We start from the raw sequence: 15,051 nt of genomic DNA, 5'->3' as shown, positions 1-15,051 counted from the left end.
CACATTTATTTATTTTTGGTTTTTCCGAAACAGGGTTTCTCTGTGTAGACCAGGCTGGCCTCGAACTCAGAAATCCACCTGCCTCTGCCTCCCAAGTGCTGGGATTAAAGGCCTGCACTGCCACCACCCGGCATCATATTTAATCTAAGGAAAAGTTTTAGTTGGGTATGTGGTGGTATATTCCTGTAGCCCCTGCAGTGGAGTTGAGGCAGGAGGGTCAGGAGTTGAGCTTATTCTGAGAGATAATATTATCTGAGATACTATACGTAAGTCCAGCTTGGGCTGTATAATAGGTGAGACCCTGTCTCAAAAGTAGTGATGCCTAATAGAAAACTGAACTGGGCATGGTAGTACACCAGTAATTCCAGCTCTTAGACTGAGGCAGGAGGATCTCTGCCAATTGTAAGTCAGCCTGGTCTACGTAATAAGGCCTAAACATGTCATTTGAATTAAGGGTTGATTCCAAGTTCTTTACCTTCTGCATCTTCCAAGGCTAACATGGAGGTTTATGGAAGTTAAAGTGATTTTTAAAAACTTTTATTAATATTTTTTCTGGAGTGAATTCAAGTGGCAAAAGAAAAACCTAAGTGGGACAATAGAGACACTTGTTGCTCCAGCAGAGGTTTTATTCCCACCTCACAGCCATCTGTAACTCCAGTCCGTTCTAGATCTGGCATACTCTTCTGACCTCCCAAGGTACCAGGTGAACATCCATGTGTATGCAGGAAAGACAGTTTTAGGGGTTTGGGTTTTTTTAAAGCAAAATTTTGGTGGGTAACAGGACAATTGTTTAGCCAACTATAATGGGTGTCATCCTAAAACCTAAGAACTGCTAAACTTGGAAAGATGGCTCAGTGCTGATGACCACTGGCTGTTCTTAAAGAGGACCCAGGTTTGGTTTCCAGCACCCATGTGTTGGCTCACATCCACCTGTAACTCCAGTTGGAGAGGATCTGATGCCTCTTCTGGCTTCCAAGGACACACAAGTGGTATGTATATGCATGCAGGCTAAACACCCATACACATTTTAAAAAGAAAAACCTAAGACTGGAAAAGTGGAGGTTGTGCTAACCAGGAGTAGAAAAACATCTGCTGTTAGATTTGGCTAGTCCAATGGCAGCTTTATTGTTTTTTCATGTGCTGTCTCTTTGATTTTGTTTTCAAATTAGTGCTAATTATATATATGTAAAAATTTTATATATAAGAATTTTAATTGGGGCAGTGGTGGTGTACACCTTTAATCGCAGAGGCAGGTGGGTTTTTTTAGTTCAAGGCCAGTCTAGTCTACAGAGAGTTCCAGGATAGCCAGTACTGCACTATCTTGAAAAACACGAAAAGAATCAATTATGCCTTAAGTTTGATATCTAACAATAGGTAGATCTGAAATATAATTAAAATCACTAACATTTTAGAATGGTTTATCACTAAGGCTCTGTGGAAGAACCACTTTTCTTTGACTCCTAATTCTAAATTCCTGGAGAAGGTTAACAGTGACTGGGTAATGTGACTAGTTCCAGATATTCTACACCCGTGTTCATGAGGAAGTTATGAAGCTCTGGGGACAGACAGCTCAGGACTCTACGATAAACGGTATGACTATTATCGGTAACCCATAGTAAAATCTACATCTTTTAAAATTTGCTAAGGGCCAAATCTTGCCACCTAAAAGAAAAATTTTTTTCAGGGTAATAGGGGTAATGCCAGTTTATTTTAAAATGGGAATTGCTTTGCAATAAGGCTAAGAAAACAAGATTTGCATGAATACTTGGGTCTAGTTCTTTGTCCTGATCTTCCTATGTACATTGGTGTTCTGCCTACATGTATGTCTATATGAGGGTGTCAGATCTCCAAGAAATGGGATTACAAACATTTCTAAGCTGCCATGTGGGTGCTGGGAATTGAACCAGGGTCCTTTGGAAGAGCAGCCAGTTCTCTTAAAGGCTGAGCCATCTTTCTACCCATGAAGCTCCTTTAAAATCAGAAATCCAAACTGGGCATAGTGATGCACACCTTTAAGCCCAGCACTTGGGAGACAGAGGCAGGTGGATCTCTTGAGTTCCAGCCAAACTGGTCTCTACAGAGCAAGTATCAGGACTGTCAGGGCTGCACAGAACCCATTCACCCTGCCACAAAAAGAAGTAAAAATAAAAATTGTAAGTCTAGTAAGAGAGCTCACGAACTTGAATGTTTAAGAAGTGTCTGAAAAAAAATTTTTTTTTTTTGAGAAAAGCAAACTGGTGTGTTTTAGAGCTTATGCTTCAACTACCTATGGACAAGCATGATCTAGAATTCTGCTGTGTTTGTGCATTCCATCTGAGGACAACCCTGACCTAACCAAGCAGAGAGCACCTTGTTAGAAGTGGCAAGAGTATGTCACTAACTGTCCAATTTAAATAGTTTTAGCTGGGTGTGGTGATGCACACCTTTAATCCCAGTACTCAGAAGGCTGAGGCAGGTGGACCTTTGTGAGGTTGAGGCCAGCCTGGTCTACATAGCAAGTTCAATGACAGTCAGAGCTACATAATAGAGCGGTCTCAAAACAACAATGACATCAAAACAGGTTTAAACTATGAAGTCTAAGACAACAAAATTTCACTTTTAAATTCATTTCTTTACCATGAATAGTGGATTGCTATTTACAGAAGAAAGCTAGAGAAAAAGGATGTGAAGTAGCGATTCACACTTCCTGAAGCAATGTCTAGGGTCATGCCCAGCGTTACTGTCAGGGTGTCTTCAGCTCCGAGTCACTGTCAGTACCTAAAGGAATGATTTGAACCACATTTCAAAGACATTGATTGTCTTCACCTTGGTTACAGCTGTCTCTCACATTGTAAGTTACCAGTATATGGAACTGGAGTGAATCTTTAAACTATGACAGAAATGATAGTTTAGCTAAAAACTCTGCTGTGGCCTTTCTTCAATGGTATATTTTGTAAGTTCCTTGCTTTCTGGAATTTTCTTCTCTTTCGATGATGAAAAATGGTGATTGAAAGCAGTACAGCCAGAGTGGAGATGAAGCAACAACCAAAGAAGATTAGTGGTTTCTTCTGCATGAGAAATGAGCAAATGGCGCACTCTGTGTCTTCTGCAGGCTGACCACATGCAGGACTACTCTTCTCAGAGGGGAAGCCACTGCTGCTGACCAGCTTGCTATAAAACTGTACAGAGGATTTAGCTTTGAAGTCAGATGTGAAAAATCCAAATCTAGGCTTAGATTTCTCTTCAGTCAGTTTGAATGCATAATAGCCTTTGATTTTGACCTTGTCAATGAGATATGCTGAAAAAAATTAAAAAACCATTGTTGATCACAAATGGATAGTAAAGCATCTTTGAGTAAGAACTTAGGGGGTTGGGGGGAGCACCCTTTTGAGGCAAAGGGGAAGATGGTGAAGAACTCTTGGAGGGGGGACCGTGGAGCAGGGCAGCATTTGGAATATAAATAAATAAAACAATTTTTAAAATTTAGTTTTCGCCAGGCAGTGGTAGCACATACCTTTAAGCCCAACGCTTAGAAGGCGGAGGCAGGCAGATTTCTGAGTTCGAGGCCAGCCTGGTCTACACAGTAAGTTCCAGGACAGCCGGGGCTACACATAGAAACCCTGTCTTGAAGAAAAAGTTATGAAGTCAAGATTCTGATTGAAGATTTTGTTTTGGAAACAAGGTCTCATGTATTCCAGGCTGGCCTCGAACTTCCTATGTAAGCTGAAGTTGAAGTAAGTAGAAGTATTAACTTCTACTCTTCCTGTCACTGCCTCCAGAGTGCTGGAATTGTGTGCTTTTGCCACCATGCCCGGTTTATTCATGCTAGGGCTCTGCCCAGGGCTTCGTGCATGCAAGATAAAGACTCTACCAACTAGCTCTGTCCCTAGTTCTTGTTTGTTGGTTCTAATCCCCACAACATAGTGGTTTTCAACCTTCCTAATGTTGCGCAACCTCTTAATACAGTTCCTCATGCTGTGGCGACCCCCCCCCATTAAAATTATTTTGTTGCTACTTCATAAATAATTTTACTACTGTTCTGAATCATGATGTAAATATCTGATATGCGACCTTGTGAAAGGATCGCTTGACCACCAAAGGGGTCTTAACCCCCAGGTTGAGAATTGCTGCCACGATATTTTCATGTACTGGGCAGTCTACTCTAAGGAAGTAATTAGAAATGAATTTCTCTATAAAGATAAATATTTCAGGGAGGTGCTACTCCCGCCTAAAGAAAGATGGTTGAATGCATGAAGGTGTGTGTGTGTGTGTGTGTATGTGTTGATAGTGGTAGTGTTTTGTTTTTGTTTTTTGAGACAGGGTTTCTCTGTGTAGCCCTGGTTTCCTGGAACTCACTCTGTAGACCAGGTTGGCCTTAAACTCATGGAGATCATTCTGTCTCTGCCTCCTGAGTGCTGGCATTAAAGGTGTGTGTGTTCCACCACCACCCCACACATTCAGAAGAGTAGTTTGTTGTTGTTGTTTTGGGGTTCTCACTTTTGTTTTTCTTTTGGTGGTGGTGGTGGATAAGAATTTTAATAATGGGGCTGAAGAGATGGCTCAGAGGTTAGAGAACTAGCTGTTCTTCCAGAGGTCCTAAGTTCAAATTGCAGCCACTACATGGTGGCTCACAACCATCTATAATGAGATCTGGTGCCCTCCTTTGTCCTACAAGCATACATGCAGGCAGAATGCTGTATACATAGTAAATTAACAAATAGATTTAATGACATGTAACACATCTAATGTTTTAAAAAAAGCAGAGACAGGTGTGATTACACATGCCTGCAAGTATAGGAGGAGGCAGGAGAGTAGGAGTTTGTGACCAGCCTAGGATATATGAGGCCCTGTCTTGAAAGAAAGAAAATTCATGATGTGGCTGCTTTGAGGCTGGTTGCTTAGCACACATAAAGCCCCGCGTTTGAACCCCAGCCCCACAAAGAAAATGCTGGTGAGTGGGGATGTAGGTCAGTGGTAGTGTATAGGCTAGTATGCATGAGGTCCTTGGTTAAATTCTCATCCACACACACGCACAAGCACACACCCGCAGAGTTATGGATATGGAATGTAGCTTTTTAGTACAACCAAATGGGACCTGGGTTCAACTCCCCAAACAAACAAAACGTTGTAGGCAAACGGGGAATAATAGCCTCAGCTCAACTGTATTAGGAAGCCACAAATCTTGAGTCGGTGATGAGTTTCAGGCCTAGGTTTTCATTGCTGTCAAGTTGCTATATACCTCTCCCAGCTCTCTGTATCTCCAAACTTACCCTTCAGAGCCTCTTGGACGTACTTCTCCAAGTAGTACTTTCTGATCTGATCATCCTCTAGGGCCAGATCATCAATGCCATTGGCTGTGATGTAGATATCCATGTCTCTGTAGTTCCTCCGGATCCACCCAAGGAGCTTGCGCACTCCCCAGGGTGTTACAGCCAGGCGGCTGGGCGAGCTCAGGCGGGTGATGTCCTGCAGGAACTGGACGTCCCTGTCTGCAACTGAGCGGTTGGTATTCAGCTGCTTGTGTATCACGAACCTAGTGGTGAAATGGTTCAGTGCGTAGAAGTCGATGGTACCCTTCACCAGCTTGCTCTCCTTCACGGTGAAGCGGGGCAGGACTGAGCTAGACAGCCCCCGCTGATTCTTGGAGGCGATGTATTCTTTCATGGCCAATGGGTAGTCGCCAGTCTTGAAGAGTGGATCTGCAAACCAGGCGATCTCAAATTGGAGGAAGCGCTCGGCTGCCTTCCAGTGTGAATCCACATAGGGGTTGGCAGGTTCTGCCCAGTCGGAATGTAAGGACAGTGACACAGCACCATGCTGGACCGGCCTATATTGTCTATCATAGAGGTGCCAGACCTGGGCGTGGGCGAGCATCAGGTTGTGGGCCGCACGGTAGGTGTCGTTACTCGTGCGGTTGTACATGTCGCTCAGCCTGTTAGGCTCATTGATGGTGATCCAGAGCTTCACCAAGTCCCCCAGCTCCTGGAAGCACAGCCCTGCGTAGTCCTGGAAGGCCTTGGCTGTGTTCGTGTTTAGCCATCCCCCACTGTTCAGAAGTGGCATGGGGAGGCCTAGATGGGAGTGGGTCGGGTGGTACAGTGTCACCATGGGGGAGACGCCCAGCTTCAGCCCTTCGCTCACCACACACCTATAGTACCTTAACACTTGTCTATTAACGTTAGACAGATTCCCAGTAGGAAGGATAGAGGTCCAGTCCAGAGCAAACTGGTAGTGGGTGACTTTCATTTTCGCCAACATTTCAACTCGTTTTTTGATGCTCACATAATCTGTACATTGGGACGGTCTTGTTTTTAGCCTTACTCCTTCCACTCGGTATAGTAATCTGTTGCCAGTGACATTCCACACATACAGGTGAGGATCGGTAAACTGTGGGGACGAGACCGTAAACTCCGGCTGTGGGAAAACAAACGCATCCAGGTAAATCAAGTGTGGCTCCTGGCGTATCCCAACCCGTCAGATCGGAAGAGCTGAGCCTTACGAAGCCTCTCACTACGAGATAAATGATAACTTTGCTCTTCATAATGGTCTCTGTATTCAGGATGTTCTGAGGGTAATGTGGGAAAAAGGACCGTCTTTATTCTAGCCCTTTGATCCTCCAGGGAGACGGGGAAATACCGGGAAGGAACCACACACAGGGAAGGAAGACCAGTTGTTTGTGAAAAACCTAAGAAGCCATTTTCCAGCTCACTTGACCTAAAAATCCAGGTTATATAACATCTCCTGTAACAGTTCAAATGCATCAGGAAATTGGCTCAGTACCCTCAGTCAGAGGCAATACTGAAGCCCTGTCATCAGCTGATGACACAGGTGAAATGAGGCTGTAAAGGTGTCACTAAGCAGCCCGTGCATTCAGAGGAGGCCAGCTGACAGACCATCCATCCCTGAGAGTGGCTGAGGGATAGAGATGACAGCACAGAGCAGTGGTGCATGCCTATAATCTCAAGAGGCTGAGGCAGGAGGACTCCTTTGAGTTTTAGGCCAGCCTGGATACCCCATCTCCTAAACGAAAAATAAAATGGAGGAAGAAGGTTCAAGAACATCACGTTTTTGTGCAGTGTCTCTTCCACCGTGTGTCTGTGAGCACAGCACTTGCTCTCCGGGAAGACTGTGGAATGTTCTCTCTATGCAAGGAGCTTCGGTTATGAGGGGAACGAGTGAGCTCAGCCCCAATCCTGAAGGTGTGTCGCCCTTTTGTTCTCCCTGGCTTTCCACCTTGGAGAGTCATGGACTTTTCTCTTACTTTTCCTTTCCTTTCCTTTTTCTTTCTCCCTCTTTTTGGGGTAGGGGTGGGGTTGAGAGGTAGGTGGCTACAGCCCAGGCTAGCTCTAAACCTAATAAGTACCCAAGGATGACCTGAAATTCCTGCTTTTCTTGTTTCCTTCTTCCCAAGCATGGAGTTACAGAAATATGCTACTACCCCCACCTAATGCAACACTGGGGATCAAACCCAGGCCCCCTGCGTGCTAGGCAGCCATTGTACAAAGGAAACTACAGCCTCAGCCTCGAATTTCCCTCTTTGAGTTTGGGTTACACAGCCATAAAAGGATGGTCCTACACAACCATAGGGGGTGGTCGTGTGTCTCTACTTTCCCAGGTGCAGTCTAAGGACTAGAGAGCCACTCTGAGAAGACGGTGTCTCAACTGGAAACCACTGTACTAAGAAAGGTAAGGTGACTTGGATTTAGCTCCAGACAGCCAGGGGTACACAGAGGAAACCCAGTCTCAAAAAAACAAAAACAAGATAAAGTAAAATGAAACAAAAGACTTAAGAAAAACACTTCCAAATTCAAGATAATTAGAGCAAGGAAAAATTCTGTACTTGTGCTAAAGTACTTACCCACCTGTGAGTGGATTTAAATGTACCTGGAAAACTAATAATTAACCTTTGGTAAATATTTTCCCTCTAATTGTTTCTTCATGTGTCATCTTTCATAGTCTAATTACAAAGTCATATTACTGCCCACTTGCCATCTGCCGACCAGTAATCTAGAACATTAAATTCAGAGAGCATTGGTCATGTGGGCTTGAAGTCCAACCCGTGTATGATGAATTACTCGAGCCGTCTTCCTAGCCTAGGCCAGCTCCAGTGTTTTGAGAAGTTTGGAGCATCCCAGCATTGTTGGAAAGACATTCACGAAAGGTCATTTTGCCACAAAACAAGACAAGATTAAACAAAACGCACTGCGATTTACAACACTCCAGAAAACACTGGCTGTAGACAATGCATGTGATTATCTGTGAGAGAGACCACATAAAGATGATGCACCCCGGGTGGAAGAGGCTGCTAGGAGGGAGATAAGAGATACAATGTGGAGGTAAAAAAAAAAAGACCAAAGTGCATTTTATACACACATGACGAGCTGATACTGAAACACACTAATTCGTATAATAAAAACCAGTGGATTCTCTGGGCATGCCTTTAATCCTATCACTCAGGATGCAGGGCAGGCGAATCTCTGAGTGATAGGATTAAAGGCATGTGCAGACTCTCTGAGTTCGAGGCCAGCCTGGTCTACAGAGTGAGTTCCAGGATAGCCAGAGCTACACAGAGAAACCCTGTCTTGAAAAACCTAAACAACAAACAAACAGTGGATTCAGGTGGGGGATGGCTCAGAGGGGGAAGCATTTACTCAGTAAGCTTGGAGACTTGAGTTCAATCTCTCAAACCCATAAAAGGTAGAGGGAAAGAACTAACTCCACATTTTTCCTCTAACCTCTGCATGTACTACACACACATACACACACACATACACACACACATACACACACACACACACAGAAAGAGTTGGAGACATGGCTCAGCAGTAACACATGGATGCTCTCTCGTGCTCTCTCTCTTACACACACACACACACACCACACACATCCTATATATATCCTTAATATATCCATATATCCTTAATCCTAGGGCATCCAATGCACTCTTCTGGCCTCTGTGGTCAGCAGACAGACCTATATGCAAGCAAAGCATCTGTGGTGGTTTGAAAGAAAATGGCCTCCATAGGTTCATAGGAAATGGCACTATTAGGAGGTGTGGTCTTGTTGGAGTGGGTGTGACCTTGTCAGAGTAGGCGTGGCCTTGTTGGAGTAGGTGTGGCATTGCTGGAGGAAGTGTGTCTCAGTTTCTTCCTGCTGTCATCGTTTCTGGATGTAGAACTCTTAGCTACCTCTCTAGCATCATGTCTGTCTGCACACTGCCATGCTTCCTGCCCCATGATGGTAAATTGTAAACCAGCCCCAATTGAAGACCCCAGACTTGCTGTGGTCATGATGTCTCTTCACAGCAATAGAACAATGACTAAGATATCCTTATACATAACACTTGTAAAAACATATTGTATACTATCTCTCCTGGTGTGTGGTTAATTTAGAATTAAGGTAAATTTAGCCATTTACCTTAAGAACAGACTCAGTGACGCCCCAGGAGAAGTCACAGGGAAATTGACCCTTCATGTCTGGCGTGGACTCTTTCAAAGGGAAACCGTTGTCTTGTATGATCTGTTTGTAGTAATGAGCCGAGGACTTGGGTTTCCTCTCTTTCTGCTCACTATTGAAGTCCACGTAAAACAGCCCTCGACGGGTTGTGTAGGCATCCTGCCACTCAAAGCCATCCAGGAGAGTCCAGGCCGTATAACCAAACACGCGTATTTCATCAAACTTTATTGCTGCAAAGAGAAAAGGAAGCAGAGATTTTCAGAGGCCTAAACATTCTAGTTCATTTACAAAGTGCCAGGACACAGCAGATTACAAAAGTAACGCTTCTCCTAAATATCAGGTCTTTTAAATGAAACCAAAAATTGTTGGTTTGGGGCCAGCAAAATGGCAGCATCAGTAAAGGCACCTGCTATGATGCTTGACCTGCATGGTAGGAGAGAACCAAGTCTCCACAGTTGTCCTCTGACTTCTGCGTGTATCTTACATGCAAACTAAATCAACAGTATGCACTCCCTACACTGGTGGATGACAGTTGAAAGATCTCATTAAACACATTCTTCCTGAGAGTTAAACATTTTTAACAACATTGTTTAGCAGGATATGACGGATGGTATATGCCTTTAATTAATTCCAACTCCCGGGAAGCAGAAGTAGGCAGAGACTTCATCTCTGAGTTCAAGGTTGGCTTGGGCAACATATTGAGTTCCAGGTCCTCCAGAGCTACATAGTGTGACCCTGTCTCAAATTTTTAAAAAGGGGTAGGGGAGTGATAATTAGTGTGCAGATCTGTGTCGTGGGGCATGGCAATCTCAGAGCCTTTGGGGATATATATATAGATGTTGACTGGTAACCCAGAGTTTCTCATTCCTAGTTTGGGCTGGTCCCTGTCTGTGTACAACTGTCCATTCTGTGAAATTGTCCTTCAGGACTGAAATAGCAGCTCTCGGGATGACTTCTCAGCAAACGTAGCCGGAAGGCATGGAAGTGGTGTGAGAGGTGGCTGGGCTGAAGAGCAACAGGCCCAAGGCCAGGTCCCGGGCGGGAGCTGTTGGGCAAGGTTCAGAGCCTCAGTTACCTCATTTGCAAAGGAAAATACTGGAAAGGATGTCCTCTAAGGACTTTTTCAGTTTTAAAACTGACTGGGAGCCAGGTGTAGTGGTGTATGACTTTGATCCCAGCATTCTTGGGGTGAAGGCAGGCAGATATCTGTATTCAAGGCCAACCTGATCTACAATAAAAACTGAAATTAGCCCTGAATCATGTTACATTTTTTATTATTTTAATTTTATTCCATGCATAGGAGTGTTTTGCCTGCATGTTTATCTGTGAGCTACCTTTGTGTCTGTCTCCAAGCAGGCCTAATAGGGCATCAAATTAAATAGAACTTCAGTTACAGACAGTTGTAAGCTCCCATGTGGGTGAATAGGGTTAGGGTTGGGGTGCTGGGAATTGAACTCAGGACCTCTGCAAGAGCAGACGGTGCTCTCAACTGCTGAGCCATCTCCTCATCCCCCACATGAACCATTTTTCTTAAAAAACAAAAACAAAAACCTTTTATTTTCCTCAGAGAAATGCCTCATCTCTGCATTTTGGGATCTTATTATTATTAACATTGTTCTTCTAAAAGGTAAAAAATTTAGGGGCTGGAGAGATGTTCAATCCTCAGCAAGTACTCGGTGAACCATCTATAACGAGATCTGATGCCCTCTCCTGGCACACAGGTGTACATGCAGATAGAGCACTGATACATAATCTACAAAAAACAAAAACAAAAACAAACAAAAAAAGAATATCCTTCTTTGAAAGAAAGGTAGGAAACTATGATAAGAAATTTCAAAGCAAGTTGTGGTTCTGGTCCCTCGATGAGTGGTGTCATGAGGAAGGAAGGGTGGAACAGACAGACCCCTTCTGCCCAAGTGAATGACACTTGACCTAGGGGCCTGTATCTAAGTGTCCTATGAGCCACACTCCCTTCTTCTCCTTTCGTGTTCATGTGGCCCAGGGCTGGGTGTGGCTGTGTCCTTAGCTGTTCCTTTTTGTAGAGTTGGGTGGGTGGGGAGTCTGGGAGAGGGAAATGCTCTTCCTAAAAACTCTTCCTAAAGTCTCTTTCCTGCAGGAGCTGGGATTTCTCTCTACATTTAGGACGTAAGTTACATTTTATGTATTATAGTGGAGGAAGTGTGTGTGGGGGAAGTGAGTATATGTATGTGGTGAGTGTGTGTATGTGTGGTGTGGTGCATGTGTGTATGGTAGATGTGTGTGTAAGTGCATATGTGTGGGTGAGTGTGTGTATATGGTATGTGTGGTGCACCTGTGTTTGTGTGTATATGCATGTGTGGTGCCTTGTGTGGGTAGTGACTGTGTCGGGGGTGAGTATATGTATGTGGTGAGTGTGTGTATGTGTGGTGCATGTGTGTGTTTAAGTGCATATGTGTGGGTGAGTGTGTCTATATGTGTGGTGCTTGTGTGTGGCTGAGTGCATATGTACAGGTGAGTGTGTGTATGTGCTGTGTGTCACGTGCATGCATTGGTGTGTGTGGTGCCTTGTGTGGGTGGTAAGTGTGTTTGTGTGGTGCATGTGTGTGTGTGGTGCATGTGTGTGTGTGTGGGGGGGTGCCTCTATGTGGGTGAGTGCATGCCTCAGTGCACGTGTGAGGCCAACTTGCTGAAGTCACTTTTCTCTTTCCACCTCGTGAGTTCCAGGATTGAACTCAGGGGACTGGCTTGTGGCAAGTGCCTTTCCTGGCTGAGGCATCTTACCAGTTCTGCATCTGCCTGTTTTATGTGGTCAAACTCAGGTCCCCTTGCTTGCATAGCAAGCAAGTGCTTTGCTCGCGGAGTCATCTCCCCAGCCCCCACACTTAAGATTTCTCCAGGGAGCTGCACAGCTGGAGAAAGACCCAGAAGAACCATAGTTGGGTACGATGGAGCCCAACTCTAATGGGGACACAACGCGAGCTGTCTTTGGCCTCATCCTTTCCATCAGCCTGTAGGTGTCACTGACTGAATAGTGAATGAGGTGACCTTAGGTAGACAGAAATCTCCAAGAGCAGAAGGAGCTTGGCTTTGCCTTAGACCTTTCGTTGTTCAGTCATATCGAGATGAAACAATCATGATTTCAATAAATCACTCTTGATGGAAAGGTTAAACGTATCTCCACAGGGACTATGTGTGCTATAATGAAGGGGCTGGGTGTGGTAAATGTCTGTAATCCTAGCATTTGGGAAGAAGCTCAAAGCTGATCTGGGTTATGAGGAACCCTTTCCCTCACAAACATTTCAGTCAACAGTGAACAATAAAAAAACCCCAACAACAATAGTCACACACTCAAGGTAACTACCTTAATCCTGAGGGCTTTAGGAGAGATACCTCAGCACTTACCAAAGCTTACAACTCTCCCTGAGGACCTGAGTTTGGTCCCCAGCACAAAGTCAGGGGCTCACAACTGCCCGTAACTCCAGTTCCAGGTTACCAGATGATTTATTGTGTCCTCTAAGAGCACTTAGACATGTGAGGCACAGACTCACACAAGCACACACATATACACAAATTTAAAAGAAAAACTGAGCCAAAGTGTAACCAACCTTGAAGAACCTGGTTGAGGAAATTCTTCATCATGTAGATGGCTGTGGTGTCCTCTGTCTTTATGTAACTATCTGTGAACCAGCCGTTCTCCGAAATCAGGATTCGAGGGTTGTCGTATTCTAGTTTAATCCAGTTCAGCACCTGTCTTAAGTTGAGTGATACATTTTGTCCCATTTTCACCACGGTGTTCGAGGGCCTGAAATTGTTGGGCCCGAAGGAAAAGGCAAAGAAGTCAGCTGTGCCCCTCACCTCCTCCTTCTCTGCTTCAGAGAACTCGGGGATCATGGCGCTCGCCTTCAGGAACTCAGGGTAGTCTCCGTCCCCGTGGATGGGGTTGGCAAACCATCCAAGCACAGAAGACATGGAGTGCTGGCAGTTGATCAGGTCCTCCATGTTTTCTGTTCTGTTTGGTTCTATCCAATGGGAGCCCAAGGTGATGGAGAGCCAACCCTTCTGATGAGGGCGGAAGTTTTTGTCGTAGTTATGCCACACTTTCGAATGCGCCTGGTGGGAAAGAAAATATCATCTGTCTTTACTGTGCTTACTCACTGAGGTTGTAACATGGATACTAATCCTGGACAATTCAGAAAACCCTTTTTTATTATTCTCTCTCTCTCTCTCTCTCTCTCTCTCTCTCTCTCTCTCTCTCTCTCTCTCTCTCTCTCTCTCTCTTCTCTCCCCCCCCCCCCTCTTTGCATGCTCATGCCAAGGCAAACATGTCCGGGTCAGAGGACAACTTTGGAGAGTTGGTTTCTCCTTCCACTGAGTGGTTCCTAGAAGAACAAACTGAGGTCATCAGACTTGGCAGCTAGCGCATTTACCCACGGAGTGGTTTGGATGGCCCCGACACCAAGTTTTGTGTTTTTGTTTTTCCTGAGTTCTGGGGATTAAAATCAAGTCCTCACACTTGTGTGGCAAGCACTTTGCTGATTGAGATATTTCCTCAGCCCCTCCCTTTGGTCCTGATGTAGAAGTCTAGGACAGTGTAGGCTGTGTATTCTATAAATGGCTAACAGTCCATGAATCCGGTGTTGTGAGGATAGGATTCATTAACACTGTAAATGACTTTAGAACAATGCCTGACATACGTTAAGCTTTACATCAGCCTCAGCTGCTACTGTTGCTTTTATTTAGCATTTTCAGTCGTGGTCTCTTATAGCAGAACCTGTATTTGTTTATTGAGCTCTTAATGTCTGGCTTGTCCTGTCCCAAAAGGCTGAAACATCGACTTAGTACCAGGCTCTTAGGAAGGTCCTTATAAGGAAGACAAGAAAGAGGTGTTTGAAAGAGAACCACAGGACATTTTAAAAAAGCAAAACAAAGCATGAAAAAAATGCCTAAAAACCAGAAATGTGGTCCAGCAAGCCGTGAGCTAAAGAAGATGGAACCGAAAGAGACTCAGTACAGGTTCTAGACAGGAAATGCTCAAAGCTGCTTCTATACTCTGGCCTCCCACGGAGTTGCCTTTCATTTGGGTCACAACCATTGTGATTCTCCACAGGATTTGACTTGCTTCTTTTGAGACAGGGTCTCATATAGCAGAGGTTGGCTTGGAACTTGGTATATAGTGGAGGGTTATGACCTTGAACTTCTGATCCTCTACCGTCAGAGTACGAGGCTCACCATGCCTCGTTTGTGGGATGCTGGGGATTGATCTGAGGGTTTTCTGTTCTTTGGTGTTTTGCCTGCATGTATGTCTGTGTGAGGATATCAGATTCCCCTAGAACTACAGTTATAGACAGGTGTGAACTGCCATTTGGGTCCTGGGGATTGAAACTGGATTCTCTGGAAGAGCAGCCAGTGCTCATAAGTATTGAGTCATCTCTCCAGCCGCATCCTAGGGAAGTTTTCTGGCAGAAGACATTTTGAGATGTTACCTCAGCAATCTGTCCGCACTCAGCAGCCCCACCCCTTTCTCTCTCTGTTTGTATTGCAGGATCCTGGAACAATTTAGCACCAAAATGTCCAAATCATCCTAAGATTTCCTTTCTTTTGAGATGAGGACTCTCGATGTACCCCAGGTTAGCTTCC

General features: G+C 44.7%; 1 protein-coding gene across 1 annotated transcript in view; it reads right to left on the bottom strand.

Moving 5' to 3' along the window:
* Positions 1-521: 521 nt before the first annotated feature.
* The window catches only part of Klb (klotho beta), a 34,818-nt gene continuing 20,288 nt past the window's right edge, over positions 522-15,051 (bottom strand). Inside the window, exons 2-5 of the mRNA XM_034509263.2 lie at positions 13,020-13,524; positions 9,397-9,665; positions 5,250-6,393; positions 522-3,277 (exon numbers count right to left, since the gene is read on the bottom strand). Coding sequence (XP_034365154.1) covers positions 2,889-3,277; positions 5,250-6,393; positions 9,397-9,665; positions 13,020-13,524 — 2,307 coding nt within the window. The 3' untranslated portion in view covers positions 522-2,888. The remainder of the gene's footprint in view (positions 3,278-5,249; positions 6,394-9,396; positions 9,666-13,019; positions 13,525-15,051) is intronic.

The sequence above is a fragment of the Arvicanthis niloticus genome, chromosome 7 (genome assembly GCF_011762505.2).
Source record: "Arvicanthis niloticus isolate mArvNil1 chromosome 7, mArvNil1.pat.X, whole genome shotgun sequence".
NCBI classification, from domain to species: Eukaryota; Metazoa; Chordata; class Mammalia; order Rodentia; family Muridae; genus Arvicanthis; species Arvicanthis niloticus.
This window is presented reverse-complemented; position numbering and strand designations above follow the sequence as displayed.